The sequence below is a fragment of the Xenopus tropicalis genome, chromosome 4, assembly GCF_000004195.4.
Source record: "Xenopus tropicalis strain Nigerian chromosome 4, UCB_Xtro_10.0, whole genome shotgun sequence".
NCBI classification, from domain to species: domain Eukaryota; kingdom Metazoa; phylum Chordata; class Amphibia; order Anura; family Pipidae; genus Xenopus; species Xenopus tropicalis.
Window position 1 is genome coordinate 39,228,136 of NC_030680.2, and position 21,569 is coordinate 39,249,704.

General features: G+C 39.4%; 1 protein-coding gene across 1 annotated transcript in view; it reads left to right on the top strand.

Moving 5' to 3' along the window:
* Positions 1 to 2,387: 2,387 nt before the first annotated feature.
* actn3 (actinin alpha 3 (gene/pseudogene)) overlaps positions 2,388 to 21,569 on the top strand; it is a 40,930-nt gene continuing 21,748 nt past the window's right edge. Inside the window, exon 1 of the mRNA NM_001142041.1 lies at positions 2,388 to 2,726. Coding sequence (NP_001135513.1) covers positions 2,595 to 2,726 — 132 coding nt within the window. The 5' untranslated portion in view covers positions 2,388 to 2,594. The remainder of the gene's footprint in view (positions 2,727 to 21,569) is intronic.

A 21,569-nucleotide genomic window follows, 5' to 3' on the forward strand; every position in this document is an offset into this window, starting at 1 on the left:
ACTAAATGTATAGATGTTTGAATGTTCAGATGAAACAGGGTTTTACATGTGAGTTGTTTTATGCAATATATTTTTATAGACACCAACATTGTTCAGAGGTACAGTTTTCCTTTAATTATCCATATACCTATGGCCATGGCTTGTTACAATCATTTACCGTTTGTCCCATTTGACTTTGACCAAGCCAACGATATCTTTGCCGGTTGATTGCCTATCACCCTTCTCCATCTGACCTTTTTCTTTCCAAAAAGCTGCTTGTCTACCCAAGTTAGGGATCCCCAACCTTGAGCCACATTCAAATGGAAAAAGTGTTGGGGAGCAACAAAAGCATGGAAAAAGTTCCTGGGGGTGCAAATAAGAGCTGTATTTGGCTATTTGGTTGCCCCCTATGTAGACTGGCAGCCTATAGAATGCTCCTGTTTGGCTTTACACTGGGGTTTTATGCAACCAAAACTTGCCTCCAAGCCAGAAATTCAAAAATAAGCACCTACTTTGAGGCCCCTGGGAGCAACATTCAAGGGGTTGGAGATCACTGACCCAAGGAATACTCAGAAAGGTTTGTCCAGATCTGTGTTACTATGGAATCATCTGTTTGCTGTGCATCCTAGAAAATGGTTCCATCTATGGCTAATGCATCATTTGTCCTGGTTCTCCCACCTGTCCATGCATTGTGCTGCAGGGGGCCCACTTAGCACCTCCCTGTACTGTATTGCTTATTCTTTCACTGGCAGTAAGGGCTGAAAAACGGTTTTAATATTAATATTATCTGAGGAGTCTCCTCAAGTTGCAAGCTGACAGTATCAGACCTAAATTGTCTTTTTTTATTCACTTGGGCATAATTTATTCCTGAGATTTTTCACCACACTATAATTTTAAAAAGAAAAGAACACAGCATAACTGACCTCCTAAAATAGACATGTCACATGTTCCCTGAAAACAGTACAAAAAATGTATTTTCATGCATACAGATTTCTGTATTTCATCTTTAAATTGTCTTTTAGTATAAGGTAGCCAGTCATATGTTGTGGTTTCTGTAAAGTGCTAGGGAAATATTTTAGCTCTATAAAAACAGATACTAATTCATTTTGTCATCATGACGAAACTCAATCGCAATTAACCCCTTGAAGAGATCCTGAAACCACTGAATATTAATAAATGGACCTCTAAACGTCCCAAGGTCTAACATGCAAAATATGAATCTCATATTCCTGTTTGTCTGCAACTCCCAGCACCCTTGTGCATATAATGAGAAAAGGCACCCCATCCTAGCTGATACATAATACATTGCAAATGCAAAATATGAAGCTATCCCTGTCTATTCACAACTCCCAGCACCCTACACATGGTGAGAAAAGTAACTTTAACAGCAAATAACTCGCACATACACTACTATGCCCAAGATGTAAAATACAAAGTATGAACCTAATATCCCTCTGTCCACAATGCCTACCCAACTCCCAGCATCATTCTATACATAAGGAAATCATACCAAATAATTCCAAAACGGAGTACAGGGATGCTGACTCTCTTTTTTAATAATTCAATTTTCTGTGTAATGGCCCAATAGGTCTAGATTTGATTCCATATTAGGGTTAGGCCAAATAAACCAGTCAGTCTATAACCCCATATTATAGCTGGGAGCAAATCCTGCTAAAAGGCATTTATTGCATAGTTACATATATGGCTCTGTCTTTTTCTTTTTTTTTATGGTCAGAGGGATGATAGGAGTTGTAGCTACGCAATTATGGGTGCAAGGTTCATATTTTAGATCTTAGTTGTGTGTATATTAGTATCATTATATATGGGTTAGTTTCTTTTTTTCCTGTGTGCAGAAGGGTGCTGGGAGTTGGCAGATAGAGTGTCAGTAAATACCCCTGCTATTTTGCCATAGCTTTTCTATGTGAAACCTGCAGAGAAATGGGTGCCCCCTGACTGTCTGTAATGCAGAGTCAAAGCTACACAGACTATTTGAAGAAGGTATTTGTTTTACTGCTAAGGCTATTCTTGGACATTGAAAGTGCTTGCAATTTAAGTGTGTGTGAGGGGTAGGAAAGAGCAGGGGACAGAAAGCTATTTTGGAAAATGTGACATCATGATGAATATAAGATACAGTCGCCAGCCTTAAGGACAAAAATGTGCTTGATATTAACGCAGGTGACTCAGCTGGCAAGATTGGCATTATCAGTGTGTTAGGGTGCACAAAAGCCACATAAAGTAGTCTTAACAACTTTTGTCAAATTAACATGGAGAGCAAAGTCAGGCAGCAGATTGGCCGGGAGGAGCAAAGCCAGACCACCCACTCGCCATTTATGGATGGCTATCTGGACACATGGTACCCAGCTGATGGTACATATGGGGTTTAGATCACGTGTTTCACTTTTGACCAGGGGCAGCAGGCTGGAAGAAGGAAGCAAGGAGCTGAAGGAGGGGATTCCTGGTTAGATCTCCCAGCTATAAAACACTTAGGGCAATTGCAGTTTAAGAAATTGATACCTGCTGGCCGGGGGCTGCAGGAGGCATAGAAGGTGTGAAACTCAGAACCTGGCATATTTGTAGAAAGAGACAGATAAGGTGAATAAATATAGGGGGGAAAGATGACGACCATTGAAACACATATACAATACTCCAACTCCTATAACATGACGGAAGAAGACTATATGGTACAGGAGGAAGACTGGGATAGAGACCTACTCCTGGATCCTGCTTGGGAGAAGCAACAGAGAAAGGTAAGGTCTTTAGGGCTGCAAATGCACACGGATATATTCTTGCCTAAAGGCAGTGATTATGAAGTTGTGCTGGATATAAAATGACATCAGTGGTGATAAATACAATGCAATTGTGATTAATATGAGAAAGCAGTGACTATATTCAATGCTGCACTGTATGAGAAAGCTGAAATACTGTAAATGTTACATGTTCAGCCCAAGACAAGTGGCTGTGAAACTTTCCCGTCTACTCACATAGTAGCATCAGCTGGCAACTCAACAGGTGCCACCAGCTCTCCCATTCATGCCCCTCCCCTATCCTCAGCCTGGGTTAAGATGTCCAGCTGATGCTTTTTTTGGAAGGAGTGGGTTCAGCAAGAGCGATGGATTGTTTTTCATTCCACCCCCTTCTTTTTGGTTAGAAGGCTGCAAGGCGATCCTTGTAAGGGTGGGGGCACAAGGCGGAGAGCGAGAGGAGGGCTGCATCTGTGCTTAGGAAACAGCTGCTCCCCTCTAATAACTCAGGGAGGGATGATGCCTTATAGGTTGCTGACATTTTAGGATGAAGGTGTCATCATGAGGAGGAATGTATGAAGAGATAGATCAGGTGGCATAGCTAAGAAGAAGACTTTATAGTGGGCTATGACTTCAGAATACATATATAGAGGCAAGGATGGTTTCCAAATCTCTGGTGACATTCAGTCATTTTATCTGTTGCCATTAATATTAAGAACAAATAATGCCATGTGGCTATGTAATTAGTATATTCTCACAGTAACTAACTCATTTCTTGGCTATTACCTATAGGGGATGCTTTTCTAATATGAAATGCTTCCGTGACTGCAGACACTTGGCTCGGCTGGGATTTTTTTCCTACTGCAGAATATGTGTCTTGCTGCAGATTTTTAGGGTATATACAAGATGGTCAATATTAAAATAATACAGGGTGAAAGATTCTGGGTTCTTGTGTTCCATCTGAGAAATTTACTGCAAAAAAACTCACTTTGCTTCACTCCTGACTGCAGTATAAAGGAGCCCCTCAAATTCCCTGCAATATGGTGTGCAGGTTAATTTCATTGCATCTTTACTGTGCTGTACTCTGGGTTCCCTTGAAATAAACAGTATAAATATAGTGTCGCTCCTGTGCTTTTTTTCTATCTGTACCGCAACTAATCTGTCACAGTCACTGCCTCTATTCTAGACAGTAAATGCCTATAGTACTTAACATTGCATGCTTCCTGCGTAATACTGTATTTAATACTGGTAAGAAATGGATTCATCTGTTAAAGGGGTGGTTCACCTTCAGGTTAACTTTTAGTATGTTATAGAATTAACTATTCTTAACAACTTTCCAATTGCTCTTTATTTTTTGAATTACTTGCCTTTCTTTTCTGCCTCTTTCCAGCTTTCAAATGGGAGTCACTGACCCCAGCAGTCAAAAAGCTATGTTACTTTTTATTACTTATCTTTCTGTTTCGGCCCTCTTCTATTCATCGTCCAGTCTCTTTTCAGACCACTGCCTGATTGCTAGGTTAAATTGGAGGTGAACATCCCCTTTAATAACCTAAATCAGTTGTTTGCACCCATTTCCAGCAGCCAGGCCGATTGTTATCCCACCAGTCTGCTTGCTTGTTAGTACTCCCTAGAGACAGGAAGCATTTGGCCTGGAAATATCTGGAATAATTCACACAAGGGTTGTTCATCCTGTGGTCACCCAGTTGTTGCTCAACTGCAACTCCCAGAATCTTACAGTCAGCATCTGTTTATAACAAAGCATGTGTTTGCAGGCATATTGGATTATATTACTTGTGTTGCTGCATGTGTATCAGGGCTGGTTACACCCCTATGGTAATGTTTGAATAGGTGTGTATAGTTATATCAGTACAGCTGTGTATATGTGGTTAACTGTATTGCATGTACCTGTGTCTGCACATAACCAAATAATTGACAAATCATTTTGACAGTATATTGTTCTTCCTATTAACTTTACAAGTAGATGTAGAGTATGCATTGCCCAGGCAATATGTCAATATGCCAAAGGGCAATACAGGTATAGGACCCGTATCCAGAATGCTTGGGACCAAGGTATTCCGGATAAGGGGTCTTTTCGTAATTTCAATCTCCATACCTTAAGTCTACTAAAAAATCAATAATACATTAATTAAACCCAATAGGATTGTTTTGCATCCAATAAGGATTATTTATATCTAAGTTGGGATTAATTACAAGGTACTATTTTATTACTACAGAGAAAAAGGAAATAAAAATTCTGAATTATTTGATTAAAATGGAGTCTATGGGAGACAGGCTTTCCATAATTCGGAGCTTTCTGGATAATGGGTTTCCGGATAAGGGATCCCATACCTGTACTGTTTTTTTTTTTTTTTTTACATATGTTCTTAATACAGTGGCCCCGTCAAAAAAAGGGGGGGGGGAATAAGGAAAATGACAGACGTGATATAAAGGGATACTTTTATTGGCTAACATGATAATATCAAAATAGTTTCTTTCTCAAGCTGATGATCCCCAAAAAAACATGGCAAACGACATAGAATGTTCTGAAACCTGTATTGTTATCCAGTAAGGCCCTTGCCTTCACATCACTTAGTTAAATGGCTTCTGTTTCCCCCACTGATGATGCAGGATAATAGAGCTTGCACTCCAGTTGGGGGAAACAGTACTATTTGGGCTAGAAAATGCTCCTTGCAAGGGTCATGCCACTATGTTTGGTCTCTAAACATGTAAGAAACAAGGAGTGTCCCAGTGTGACATCAGTCATTAGTCTGCCCACACTAGGAACTTATACAACTTTTTCATGACAGCAAGAGTAATTTCTATACAGCCCATTGTGTCAGAAAGCATTCATGTTATTATCACATTACCATTCTTTCTATATTTCTTTATTTTATTATTTCTTTATTTTTTAACGTCTTCATTTTATTTTAAAGGAGAACTAAGCCCCATTTTTTGAAATTCTATGCAGAACAGTGTACCCTGGTTATCTGTGCTTCTTAATTGTATAGTGTTTCATTAAGGCAGGTCTTAAGATGGCCGTACACAGTAAAGTCCATGGTTGCCAAAAAGCAAATCTCAACCTGATTTGGCCACCCACGTACTATTAAATTGTGGCTTGGGGGCCAACGATAGCATCATACAGCAGGCCTATATAGACCCCAGGAGGAACACATCTAAACACCAATGTGGTGTGGATTTTCAAAACAGCTAGATATTATTTAGGCAGGCCCATACATTATTATTATTATTATCATTAACATTTTTAAAGCACCAACATATTCCGAAGTGCTGTACAATAAGTGGGTTTCATACATTGGACATACAAAGTAACATATAAAGCAATCAATAAGCGATACAAGAGGTGAAGAGAGCCCTGCCCAAAAGAGCTTACAATCATACATGTGCCAATAAGCTACCAACTCTGGAGGGATAAAGCTGACCACTTTTAGTGGCCTGTGTACAGCTAGCTTTACATGGAATAAGTAATTGCTTTGGCCTAATAACCATAAAGCAGATCTTTGCACTATTTGGCCAATCAGTGGTTGAGTCAAATGAATCTGACAGCATGGGATGTTGCACTGGGCCTTTGGTCTTTGTTGAATTGAATTTTTTTTTTTTTTTGCTAGTCCAGCTAATATCTGAGTCCCAATGAGAAAGACAATAAATTCAGTCCAAGTTATTGTGTCACAGTTTTTGGCAAATTTCAAATGGTCCAACCATCACTATTTCTATGGACCCATATAGAGGCAGTCTTCTCAATGAATTTAAGTTAATATGCCTGGACAGAAAATATAAATTCAAATGTGGCAGGCTTTTGTTTAACCAAAAGGTGACCTGACAAAGAGAATGTGTTCAGGAAATCAGACACAATTAGTTTCCACTTCACATGCTCCTGTTTAGTGATAATTGCTAGGAATGTGGTCAAATATGGCAGTTCTGGAGGGGACAGGGCCAGAAAGAATACTTAAATATTAGTTGGGGGGAGTTGTTTTCCTTACGTTTGGTAGGCCTCAACATATTTATGTTCCTGTGCATAAAAATTGTTACCTGCATTGATTCATATATTTACTCCACATCATTACCTAGTCAGCTGCAAATAGGGATACCTTGCTTTTCAGCACTGGCACTAATAAAATGCTATGAATGTTGCTTCTTTTAGCGCCAAGTGCTGCGGATGGCCACAGGTGGCTTTCCGCTGACAGAAATGGGATGCAACTTTAGTTCAGCCTGATCAAACCAATGATTGATCTTAGTAAGCTGATGACCAATTAAAGTATCACCATATGGGGGTCATCAGTCACCCTGGAACTTCACTTATCTTGACTTGTGCGTACTGCTCCAATTAGTACATTCCTGTATGTGGCCAAACCTCATGAGTCAGCTATTTGTATGGCTAGCTGGAGGTATACCGAAATATTTCCGGTCAGCTAATGTGAAGGAACAGAACATGAGAAACCAGTGCCAAGCAACTTTAGGTTTTACATTTCCATATTTGTTAAACATCTCTCTTTTAAGCTAATTCAGTATTATTGACTTCTGGCTACTCCCCACTTTTGGTCAGCCTTTCCTCATAACTATTAGCTAAGACTTCTAATTAACCCCACATCTTGACATTGATTTCAGATTGCCCATCCTATTTGATTACCATTGACCGTACCAGGGTGGAACATGAACTAATTCTCTTCAACATGAGAACGGCTTCATATCTCTGAGACCATTTTAAGGTGAAGGACACCTTTAGTCCCAGCAGTCTTCCTGACTTACACCTCAGCCGGTCTGGGTGGAAATTATAGTGAAACTTATGTAGTTGAAACCAGTATTTTTTCTCCAGACATAGTGCCCTGCTGTAAGCTGCCAAACCTTGATATTCATACACAACAAACAAATTCATATCTGCACTTATCTCGTATGCGTGGGCCTTGATTTTGCATTAGTATAGGAAGATATTACAAGCACTGCCACTATGATTTCCCACATCCAGCAAGCAGGCTGATCAATTCACAGCTCCAGTGAGGGCAATAACAGTAGAACACCTCTTTTTATCTGTTATTAAAACCTGTATTTTTTCTGTTGCGGTTTGTTCAGATTTTATCTCTTACTTTATCTCATAACTTTGGCACAACTGATCAATTTTACCATACAAAGGATACATCTATAGACACAGTCAGTAGCAGACTATATGGTGTCCTGGTAGTATAATAATAAGTCTAAATTATGGGGCAGTTTTATCAACATTCGGTTGTGGTTTTATAGAGGGTTTAGAACCCACGCATAAACTCAATTTTTTCTAAAACAACCAATGCCAAGTAATTTGTTAAAACAGTGATTTTTTAGTCAAAACCCCTGAGAACCTCTAAAACCATCCAGCTTCATTTATTGCCATTTATTGGTATTTTATTGTACAGATTTAAGTATAAACCACAGTGCCACACATGTTCATTAAATGATCTACTGCTGCATCCATGCCTTTAAAACCCTGGTGTCCCACATGTAGCTGAACCCTGCGGATTCACCTGGACACATTTCACTTGATAATACTCAAAACAGGCCAGTACATGTTTGATTGACTGATACTGATGCTGTGATTTATTAAAGTGATGTGAAAGCAAATGGATGGAAGAAGCACCAAAAGTGAAGGCGCTTGCAAAGTGAAGTGTAGATTGCCATATGGGCACAACAGTGAGAACCTTGGCTTCGGTGGCACTTTACCTGGGGTGGCAAAAAGCAAGCAGATTGGGGGAAAGGGAAGGGAATGACTCAATAGAGAAATATAGTAATGGTAATGGCTAGCTATATCATATGCTTTTAGATAAAAAGGAAGTAAAGTACTTTCTCCTTCATTATTTACTCTTAAGCCCCTAGTAGGCTGGGTCAGATAAAAGTGATTTATAGTGTCATTAGATTTTGTAGTTTAGTACAGCAAATAAAACTAGGCATTAAATCAGCACAATATGCAGAATGCATTTCCAACACAAGCTGTCTTTATTTAGTGCATGATGAACACAGGTGTATATTGTCCTTTTATCTGGAAATGCATGTGGGAAGATTAATTATGAGGCACCTCTAACTGCACCATCGGTATGGTATGAATAGCACGTCAAACACATTATCTGAATACTTTCCTTGGCACACGAGGACACAAATAAACTGCTCGTTACACACAAAGGCTTTATATGTTCACAGGTCCTTAAATGATGTCAGCTATATGGGCTCAGTACCTTTCCAGATTACGTTACGTTTAAGTCAACTCTTTTATGTGATTAGTAGTCCATAATGCAGTTGTCATTCTAAGTAGCAGCGACCTTGAGACTGTGGTCAAGATTAGGATTAGAAAGGAGACCGACTTTATCAATAGAAACTGTATGTGATTTGTACTATGGTACCCCCACACAGCAGAGATTTTAACTTGGCCTTGCTGAGGTTGTGTTGCACATCCTACTTTCTCCAGCTGCTACACAATACTACGGAGGTCATAAGCAAAACTACATAGTGCATCCTGGGTGCTATTTATTGCGGCTGCATACAAAATGAGTGCCATGATCTGAGCTAAAGTGAAGGCATTTTGAATGGCCTGGGGTTCTTCTAGGGAGAACCTCGGAACAATCCTCTTTCTGCTTCTTCTTTCTCCATAGGGGTGCACATTTGCAGTAAAGCAAAATGCAGAACTTTACACAAAAAAACATCTTTTTCACTCTACTGTGCATGTGTAGGCCCTGGGATTGTGCAGAAATAAGAAGTGGAAGAACAGGATAGCTCCCTGGTGTTTGCTATGTAGAACCTTGGGCCAGAGCAGTTTTCTGCTAACAGCAGCGCTGGCCCAAGGTATCAGCTATGTGAATACAATCACTGGGGGGCAGAGCCGGGGGCCCTAGGCCACCTGACCGGCCTTCTCACGCAGCCCCTCCCCCCCGGGTGTGCACATGTGCAAATGAATGCATGAGGCGTGCACACAGGGGGATGGCAAATTTGCCATATTTGAGAACATGCTTTAAAGCCAAAATGGGACTGTCAGACCGTAATGATGTAAAAGCATGTGCGTGAGCTTTAGGAAAGACACTTTTTATTTTTTTACACAAAATTATTACACAAGGTAGAGTTAAAGGGGAACCACTGTAAAAATGAAAATGTTTCATTTAATATATTTATATTTAATATATTTATAAGCTTCATAATTCTGAAATAGGAAACTTTTTTAAATATAATCACATAAAAATTCTGTACAGTTTCTGAAGTTATTATTCACTATTCTCCTCTCAGCAACCTGTATCTCCCTTCATTCTCTCTTCATGCAGGAGTCAGATTTTGATATTTTGACATTTAGCCAACAGTAGATGCCCCATTTTACGTAGTTTAGTTTAGGGGACCAGAAAAGAATGGTGCAAAATCTGGGACAATGTAAAATCAGGGAAATGCATTATATATTGGTGGGATCCCCAATAGCAATGTAAAACAAGGGAAAATGTAAAATCTGGGATGTAAAATTGAGGTTTCATGGTATATCTTTTAGGCGGAGGCCTCCGTTCCTAGTAGGTACATTAGAACTCACAGCAATAACTGGCACAAAAACAAATCTAACATAATTAATTTTGAAAGAAATCCTGCATGTAGAAAGACAGATTTTGTGTCAGAATTGGTTATTTAGAGAGAATGAGCTGAAGGACCCCCAGAAAGCTGTATTAGACTGCCAATCAAAATAATACTCCCAACTCCTGTATAAGAGACAATGAAAAGAGACAGATGCTGACGGGGGGCACAAAAGAGTAACTTGATTATTTCAGAAACAGCAACAACATTTTATTTGATTATCTTTAGAAAGTTTCTTATTTCAATATGCTGAAGCTTGTATTTCATTTTTGCAATAGTTCCCCTCTAAGGTGGTTTGCCTGACTTTTTTTCTGGTGTGGAGAGATGACCAATACGTGGAGTTCTGTCGTGGAGACTGTCGAGGGAAGCTTTGCATCAAAAATGCCCTTCCTCACCTGTCACAGCTTTCAAATAATCATTCAAAACAATAGGAAATGCTCCCATGCCAATCAGTGCCGCCTCTCCCCATATGCATTTGCCATAGGCAAAGAGTTCCCCATTCTTTTTAATGGAAAGTTGTGGCAGATGACAAAAGGCATTTTGCTTTGGTTGTCCTTTAAAAGGATCATGGTGGGCATAACACCAAGGGGCTGATTTACTAACCCACGAATCCGACCCGAATTGGAAAAGTTCCGACTTGAAAACGAATATTTTGCGACTTTTTCGTATGTTTTGCGATTTTTTCGGATTCTGTACGAATTTTTCGGATCCAATACGATTTTTGCGTAAAAACGCGAGTTTTTCGTATCCATTACGTAAGTTGCGTAAAAAGTTGCGCATTTTGCGTAGCGTTAAAACTTACGCGAAAAGTTGCGCATTTTTCGTAGCGTTAAAACTTAACGCTACGAAAAATGCGCAACTTTTCGCGTAAGTTTTAACGCTACGCAAATTGCGCAACTTTTTACGCAACTTTCGTAATGGATAGGAAAACTCGCGTTTTTACGCAAAAATCGTATTGGATCCGAAAAATTCGTAAAGAATCCGAAAAAATCGCAAAACATACGAAAAAATCGCAAAGTACCGATCATTACGAAAAAAACGCAATCGGACTCCATTCGACCCGTTCGTGGGTAAGTAAATCAGCCCCCAAGTATGACAAATCCCCAAGGTTTCTACATTCAAACTCTTCCACATTCTGATTTTTTACTTCAATGGAACCCAGCCTGCCCGGTCCCCAATATTTAAGTACCTGTACAAGCATTTTAAAAATGTTTTTCCCTTGCAAATAGCTTGACTCTAGTATTAAAGGGGTATTTCACCTTCAAGTTAACTTTTATTATGTTATAGAATCACCAGTTCCTAGCAACTTTCCAATTGGTCTTCATTTTTTGTTTTTCTATAGTTTTTTTATTATTTGCCTATTCTGACTCTTTCAGACAACCAAAACAAAACTATTGCTCTGTGAGGCTACAATTTTACTATTGTCATTTTTTTATTACTTATCTTTCTATTGAAACCCTCTTTTCTCATTGAAACCACTGCCTGGTTGCTGGGGTACTTTGGGCCATAGCAACCAAATAGCTGCTGAACAAAAACTTTAATAACTGAAAAACCACAAATAATAAAAAATGAAGCCCAAATACTTATTGTCTCAGAATAGCACCTTCTACATCATACTAAAAGCTAATTCAAAGGAACAACCCATTTAATGAAGTAAAAGAAAACGATTTATATTTCTATATGTGCGGCCATAAGATTTATCAAAAACCAAATTGTAATTACCTTGTCTGTCTTTCCAACACAAGCGCATATGAATCCATACAGTTCTATGTTACAGTAGCCATGTGTAGGGAAATAACTGTTCCATAGGCTTTGTCTCTGACAGCATAGGGTCTATTCTCTATAGTTACATTGATTCTTTCCCTTCTGTGGTGCAAAGGCCAACGCGAGAGGGCTCAGGCCATCCCTGTCTTTGCCTTACCTTACTCTGTTACTAAACCCATTGCGCCTGCATCCTAAAGTGCTTAAAGGGAAAGCTCAGCTTAACAAGACAACTGATCTTGGCCTAATTCCCTTGTGTTTTTTTTTAAATATAACTATTTTTGGTTTTTATTCTTGCAACAAAATCACACTTTATTTCATACTAGGTTTTAGGTGACAGAAGCTTAGCATACAGGACATTTTCGCTCCCACAACTGGGATTTCATTTTTTGTACATAGTGAGCCTTGTTTGTAAATCTGAACCTGCCTCTAATGATGATATCCTTGGTGCCTGGCAAGCATTGCAGACATTTCAACTAGTTATTTGACTTGCACTATGGCCTAAAAGGCTTAAAGTTTATATCTTGCTGAAAAAGTGGATGCATCTGAATTACTACCAGAGGCAAAACAAAGTAAATAGCCAGCAGAGAGGCATACGTGTCATTTTGTTTTTCTGAAGTCCCACAGATTTGCCTAGAGGAGAAAAAATTGTGAGACTTTAGGTCAGACAGGGAAAAAACCCGGTGGTCCTGGGCCCTAGTGGACCCCGCCGGCCCAGACGCGATCCCTGTTGCCGCTTTCCCAGCCGCCGATGTCCTCCCCTGACGCGTTTCACTTAAGCACGCTCAGGGGAGGACCTTGGGTAGGTGGCGGGGGCCCCTGCAGGGGTTAAGGGGGAAGTGGCAGGCACCCCCCAGTCCGACCCTGTTCGTAGAGATTAGTCACTTCTGGGGTAGAAAGTTTATTGTGGGCCATTAATCTCTCCTGTGGGGCATTAGCCTAAGGGAGATAATGATCCAGTCCTGGTTTTTTAAGCCTGAATTCCTTTTCACACTAAATGATAAAAAGAAATAAGGTCTACAAATCCTGGAATGGATCATTATCTTGCTCATGATGTGGAGTTGGTTGACAGCTCTGTAACGTTATGGCCATGTCTGTATAGCCGATATGTTGTTTTGACAGGAAAAAACATTTTCTATTGGTTTATAGATATCCTGCCTCAATTACACATGTTTTTGGGCAAATAAAAACACAACAGTATACATTTAACAGTTATGTATTATGAACTGGTTGTGAATTAACATTTTTTTTTACCAGATCAATGTTTATATTATTTCAATGTATTTTAATAAAATACATTTTTAAGTTAGCATCTGTGTGTGTTTATTTTATGCATGTTTATTTCATATAGATGCCCCCATAATAGGTGTTTTACAATATAGGCTCAGGGATTCATAGCAGGTCGGAGAGAGCTGGGCCGCTGCAGGCAGGCTGATTGAGATAGTTGCTATGTTTTCCCTGCAGAACAACTTCAGCTAATGATTCCTATTTGGCCACCAACATGCAGGGCTAAATTGGGTTGCTATGATTGTTGGCCCTGTGACCAAATATTTGTATTATACACTGAATCCTGTGGATTAGGATTGTTTTAACCTACTTATCCACCCCTTGTTTGACAAGATTGCCTAATTAATATCTGGCATATAATGGTCAGAGCAGTCCCAAGGTGGGCTTCATACATGGGTCAATAAGCTGCTGACTCGATCCCGTGGGCAGCTTTTATGAGTCCATGTATGACACCTTCAGTATCAGTAAGTCTGCAGGAGAGGTTGATAATGGGATTACTGCTAGCACTCAGCACTTACAAGTCAAGGCAGTTCCAGTTCTATAAACTAAACTTTTATTAGTTACACATAATTAATCACTATCTCATATAGGGCCAGATTCAATTTGATGAGAAAAGCATATCTCCTAATTTAATTCCAAATTGTCCCATAAAGTCAGATGTAATTCAGTGAGGAAAAACATATATCAGTGTTCATTGAAGTCTATGGGAAAAAACTAGAACTGAATTAGGAGAAAAGTTTTTCCCCCTTAAAGGAACAGTAACACCAAAAAATTAAAGTGTTTCAAAGTAATTGAAATATAATGTGCTGTTGCCCTGCACTGGTAAAACTGGGGTGTTTGCTTCAGGAACACTACTATAGTTTATATAAATAAGCTGCTGTGTAGCCATGGGGGCAGCCATTCAAGCTGGAAAAAAGGAGAAAAGGCACAGGTTACACAGCAGATAACAGATAAGACACCATTGTATTCTACAGGGTTTATCTGTTAGCTGCTATATAACCAGTGCCTTTTCTTCTTTTGAATGGCTGCCCCCATGGCTTACATACCAGGGTTTATATAAGCTCTAGTAATGTTTCTGAAGCAAACACAAAACTTTTACCAGCGCAGGGCAGCAGTACATTATAGTTTAATTTCTTTGAAATATATACATTTTTTGGTGTTATTGTTCCTTTAAATTAAATCTCTCCCAAACGTTTTTATGTGATAAACCATAAAATAATGTTTTCTCATAGAATTAAATCTGGTCTATCATCCATACAGCAGAGGTGTTTCAGTGCTCCATATCCAGGCCCCGATTTGTGGCGAGGCCCCATAGGCCCGGGCCTAGGGCGGCACAAACACAGGGACGGCATTCCGCCCCGCTGCAGGCAAGTTCTAAAATTTTGGTCTCATACGGAGCAATGGGGACATCTCCCCACTGCTCTGTATGGGAGTTCTAAGTTTGGCGCTTGCACATGCACATTAGCGTTCACGCGCGCGGGGGGCCGCCCAATGGGGGCGGCCTTGGGAGCAGTTCTGTCGCCTCCTGCTGCACTGAATGTCAGCCCAGCACAGACCTGTGGTCATTTGTTTAGGGAAGAAAGCAGGGTGCAAAGTGCAAAAATAAAATTACCCATAAATGTGCCCTATTGTTTTATTATAGAAAAAAGATAGTTAAAAAGAATTGAATTGTTTAAATAAGTAACTAGCATTTCTGAATTTTAGAGTTTTCTGGATAATAAATCCCATGTAGAATTGCCAATAGCCTTAAATCTTCATTTATTTATTATTGTATATTTATACAGTGCCAACAGAATGTTGCAGTGCTTTTTAGCAATTGTTCAACAGCCCAACCCCAGTGGAGCTTAAAAACACAGATTTCAGTGCAGAAATGGATACTCACAAGTTTTAATGCTGAAATATGATTTGTGGGTCTGCACACAGGCTGACCCAGGGTCTCTGGTACAAACACACCATACAGCAAATCAAAGTGGAGGGGCAGTATCTTGGTACATAGTTACATAGGGTTGAAAAAAGACCAGAGTCCATCAAGTTCAACCCATCCAAGTAAACCCAGCACACACAACCCTATACTTACCAATCTATACACTCACATACATACACCCTATATACCAACATCAATACTAACTGTAGATATTACTATCACAATAGCCTTGGATACTATAAGGTTGATTCACTAAAGTGCTATAATGCTTATCGCATGCTTGTTTGCATTAAAACTGACACGAAAAAAGCGTGATTCGCTAAAGTATTATCGCATGTGTTAAGTCGCATATCGCATGTGTTAAATAGCGCGCAACCGAATGCATTAATTTAGCGCGTGTTGCATCTTCGTGACTTAAATAACACAAACAGCATTGTGTCTAAATTAACACAAATATCCTTTTAGTGAATCACGCGTTAAGACTCGAAAAATATTGATAAAATTTTTAACGCATGCTATAAATAGCGCTCGTTTTAACGCACCTTAGTGAATCAGCCCTTATGCTTGTTCAAGAACTCAACCTGCCATCACCTTAAAAAACCACCTACACTGCTTAAAAATTCAGTTCCCCTCATTTAAGGTGATCTGGGAAAAAAGAACATCCCCCCTCTATAAGCCTCTAATGTACTTGTACAGAGTAATCATGTCCCCTCGCAAGCGCCTCTTTTCCAGAGAAAACAACCCCAACCTCGACAGTCTAACCTCATATTTTAAATCTTCCATCCCCTTTACCAGTTTAGTTGCAGTCTCTGCACTTTCTCCAGCTCATTAATATCCTTCTTAAGGACTGGAGCCCAAAACTGCACTGCATACTTAAAGGAGAAGGAAAATCACTGGGGGGGTTCCAAATGTTAGGCACCCCCCCACCAGTGATTGTATTCACTTACCCCAGCCTGGTGTTCCTGTTAGCCCTACTGGGTATCAGGTAAGTGAATACAATCACAGGGGGAGGGGGGGCTAACATTTTTGCGCTCCCCAGAAAAGTTACCTTTCCTTCTCTTTTAAGATGAGGCCTTACCAGAGACTGATAAAGAGGCAAAATTATGTTTTCATTCCTTGAGTCAATGTCCTTTTTATACAAGACAGCACTTTATTTGCTTTAGTAGCCACAGAATGACACTGCCTGGAATTAGACAACTTGTTATCTACAAATACAAAATCCTTCTGAATTAGAGTTAACCCCAACACACTACCATTTAGTGTCTGACTCACATTAATATTATTTCTATAACAGGGCATAACTTTGCACTTTTTAACACTGAACCTCATTTTCCAGTTTGCTGCCCAGTTTTCCAGTTTTGTCAAATCGCTCTGCAAAGCGGCAGCATCCTGCATGGAACTTTTGCACAATTTAGTGTCATCAGCAAAAATAGAAACAGTACTGTCTATGCCCACCTCCAGGTCATTAATAAACAAGTTAAAAAGCAAAGGACCAAGGACAGACAGGCCCAGATTTGTGGCAAGACCACAAAAGCCCAGGTCTAGACCAGCACAAATTTAGAGGCGGCATGCTGCCCAAGCCACGCTGAAACTTTGCTCACTTATGGACCAAGGGGGCAGGATGCACAGAAAACTGCAGAGCGTCCTGTCCCTAGTGCTCCATATGTGAGCTAAATGGACGTGCATTCCATCCTGACGGGGGGGCTGTGATTACGAAGCTGGTATTGAGGACAGAGGGCGGTACTCCACTAGTAACACTGGCCCAATTAGAAAATGTTCCATTAATCACCACTCTTTGTAATCTTTCCTTTAGCCAATTTTCTATCCAAGTACAAATATTATGTTCTAGGCCAATATTCCTCAATTTTATCATTTATGAGGTACTGTATAAAACGCTTTAGCAAAATCTAAGTAGATGACATCAACTGCCATTCAAGCATTGAGGTTCCTGCTCACCTCCTTTATAAAAGGCAACTAAATTAGTCTGACAAGATCTGTTAGATACAGGGAGGACAAACTAAGTTCTTGCAGGTTGGGCCAAGGTCAGAATGAAATGCAGGACCCCAGCACTACAAATTAGCAGTGCTAATCACCAAGCTGCCATGCTGATCTACATCAGTTTACAGAGCAGTAGATTAAGATGGGATTAAGTTGGGATAAATGTGAAGGTGGTAATCATCAACGCCTTTCTATGAATGTTCAGCATAAAAAGTTTAAGTCCTTATTAAGGAGAGACTGAAAAGCATTATGAGGAAATATACTGCAATAACATGTACATTTGTAGGGAAATGTAAGGTATGAACAGAAGGCATCCTGGGAAACATGGATAACATATCTTCATATTTATATATACCTTTTGTAGTAAACTTAATATCTGTATTTTATTGCTGTATTTTATTGAAAACAGAAATATATTGTCTGCAGAATAATGGAATGCTATTGGTCTGAGTATTGGAAAGCAGGAATTCACTGAAAAGCTTTGTAAGGTAACTAACAGAATTGCTCAGGGCAAGCCAGTGTTCTAACTAAATGAAAACAGTATTTTATTGTATGGTTGTCTCATTTATCAAAAAAAAATTGCCATAAAAATGTTTTTTTTCCATTGCAGACTTTCTATTTAGGATCAGTGATTTCATTGTACAAATACCTTAAATATTATGCAAGATTATATCTTAAACCCACAATGTCCCTAAACCATGGGTATGAGGATTTAGTCATGTAAAGACTCTGTGCTGGTCTATAATGGTTTGCATGTGTAAGGGGAGTAGCGTGAGGAATTTAGCATCATATAACAGATGCTATTCTGGACTGTGGAACCTTTAAAGGCAATGTCTAAATTAGCTCAAGTCCTCCTCTATAGGGGGGAGGCAGATATGGGGGAAGCCAGGGTGTGAGGTCACTTGAATATTTCAGAACACTAAGAAGGCTTTATTTAGGGTATGGTCTAGAATATAAGGAAGGTGAAAGGGGCATTTGAAAAAGAGAACTTTTTCACCAATAAGACAGACACTGTAGGTGGGATAGTTTAAATGGGCTTTGTCAGCTTGAATAATATAGATATTAAAAGCAAAATTTCTCAAGTTAGCCACACATGGAGTGGCCTTTGGGCGATGCAGTGTTGATCTGATTGGATAAAACAAGGAGTAGTGACTATGTCACTTCCATATTGGCTGATGATTTCCCATGCATGCCAGTGGGACGAACTGGCATTCCTGATTTCCAGCCTTGACATACTGACTGGGAACTATTAGAATTGCATGAAAAACCTTCAAATCTGTGGCTCAGAGGCCCCATGTATGGTGTAATGGTCAGGGTTTAATTGATAGCCTCACAAGTTCTGTGGCTAAGAGGCCCCATGTATGGTGTAATGGTCAGTGCAATACAGGGCGACCATATCACTAGAAAATTCAGAGTCTAAAAAATACATGTTGCAGGGCAATACTGATTGAAAATGAAATGAACTGCAAGTTTAGCCCTGCTAACTGGATTTTCAAGACATGTCCCTGAATTTCCAAGTGATCTGGTAACCCTAATGCAATAGTAATGTGTACACAGACATATGAACAGTAAAATAAAAAAATAGCTTTAAATAAATATACTTTATTCATATAATTTGTGTCAAACACTTGTACGCTTCTCTACACCAGTATATTGAATTACATTTGCATGAAGGTGTATGGCGGGGACAGAAGAGAATGAGACAACAGAAGGCAACTGGGTCCTTATTAGGTGATGGAAACGATATGACCTGGCCCATACAGTAGCTGGAAGTACGATAGGGCATACTCAAGCCTGGACTGGCAGTCTGTGGGTGCTGGAAAATGCCAGAGGGGCTGCTGTAAGATGCCATAGACAGTCACTATTTAGTGGCACCTGTGAAGGGCCGTTTGGGCCTCTGTGTAGTTGAAATGCTAGGGCCTATTTTGCACTCACTGTAGCTGGAAGTAATATATTCTTGCACTCACTGTAGCTGGAAGTAATACTGAAAATTCTTGCACTCACTGTAGCTGGAAGTAATACTGTATATTCTTGCGCTCACTGTAGCTGGAAGTAATATATTCTTGCACTCACTGTAGCTGGAAGTAATATATTCTTGCACTCACTGTAGCTGGAAGTAATACTGTATATTCTTGCACTCACTGTAGCTGGAAGTAATATATTCTTGCACTCACTGTAGCTGGAAGTAATACTGTATATTCTTGCACTTACTGTAGCTGGAAGTAATATATTCTTGCACTCACTGTAGCTGGAAGTAATACTGTATATTCTTGCACTCACTGTAGCTGGAAGTAATATATTCTTGCACTCACTGTAGCTGGAAGTAGTACTGTATATTCTTGCACTCACTGTAGCTGGAAGTAATACTGTATATTCTTGCACTCACTGTAGCTGGAAGTAATATATTCTTGCACTCACTGTAGCTGGAAGTAGTACTGTATATTCTTGCACTCACTGTAGCTGGAAGTAATACTGTATATTCTTGCGCTTACTGTAGCTGGAAGTAATATATTCTTGCACTCACTGTAGCTGGAAGTAATATATTCTTGCACTCACTGTAGCTGGAAGTAATACTGTATATTCTTGCACTCACTGTAGCTGACATCATATGTTTCTGCATGTATTGTGTCTATTCACTCTCTAGCTTGAAATGATTTGTTCCATCCTACTTAAACTGTAGCAGGGAGTGATTTGTTTGTGCACATACTGTAGGCAGAAGGGTCATATTTCTGCATATACTGTATCTGGAAGTGATATATTCTGGCACACACTGTGAAAGGGTGTGATACATTGGTGCACATAGTGTAGCTTAAAGTGAGGTTTCCTTTATGTACAGTGGCTGGAAAGGAGATATTTCATACAATACTGTAGCTAAAAGTTATATTTTCATGCACACATTGTAGCTGTGGTAATATATTCTTTCACATACTGCTAGGATAGCTAGGATATATTCACACTTGCAAAATTGCATTGTGCATAAATTTTACATGAGATCATGAAAAAAATACATTTGTTTTGTTTTCTCTGCATCAATTAAAATGTTATTTCACATTTTATAATCTTCTTTTTATGGAACTTATATGCAGGGTCCCCATTTTAGGTGGAGTGAAAAAATGCAAAAGTAAGAATTATTTAACCCTTTTTTAATGCTAAATAATGTATTTTTCCAATAAAAATATTTATTAATAGGGAGGCATTATTAGTTGATGGTACTTAAAGGGATACTGCCAAGATTTTCATGGGGTACTTTTTATTTCTAAATTACTCTGTTTACATAGCAAATAATTGAATCTACTATATACAATTTTATTCTTGAACCAACAAATGTATTTGTTTATAGTTGTAATATTGGTGTGTAGGCACCATCTCAGTGCATTGAGTCTGAGCTTTCAGAAGGAGCCAGTGCTACACATTAGAACTGCTTTCAGGTAACCTATTGTTTTTCCTACTCCCATGTAACTGAAAGAGTCCCAAGCTGGACTTGGATTTCTTACTACTGAGTGCTATTCTGATATCTACTGTGAGCTGCTATCTTGCTCCCTTCCCATTGTTCTGCTGATCGGCTGCTGGGGGGTGGGTGATATCACTCCAACTTGCAGCTCAGCAGTAAAGTGTGACTGAAGTTTATCAGAGCACAGGTCACATGGCTGTGGCACCCTGGGAAATTACGTTTCTGCACCAATTTGTTCTCATGGCTAATATAAGTGAATACAACACTCTTTCATCTCTCCCAGTGGCCAAATCAATCAGTTCTGTGAAGTCATTCTCTTTAGCCGTCTGTTAGAAACAGTTGTTAGCAGAATGCTATATTCCCCCCACCCTGTGCTTATTTATATATAAATACAGAAATAGTTTAACCCAGACAAAAACACAAATGCCCACGGTTTCACCACCTGTGACCTTCCGCAAGGACAACACAAAAAGCAAAAAAGCACATAAAAGGACACAATTAACACTCTGCTGGAAATCTTGTCACCCATTATAAAACAGGTTTAATTATCAGGACAGTCAGGAAAGTGTTGTAATGAATTGACACATAAATATGGAACATGTATAATTTATGTATTGGAACGTTAATGGTCATAATTACTCCTTTCTACACTTTGTTCTGTTACTGACCTGTTTACACTATGCCAGGTGCATTGGGTGTTCTGCTTCTGCTCAAACCTCTGACAGACTTAAAGTATCTTAGAGTATTTTACCTTTAAATTAACTGTTAGTATGATGTAGATGAATGTGATATTCTGAGACAATTGGCAGTTGGTCTTTATTTTTTATGATTTTCCAGTTCTTTA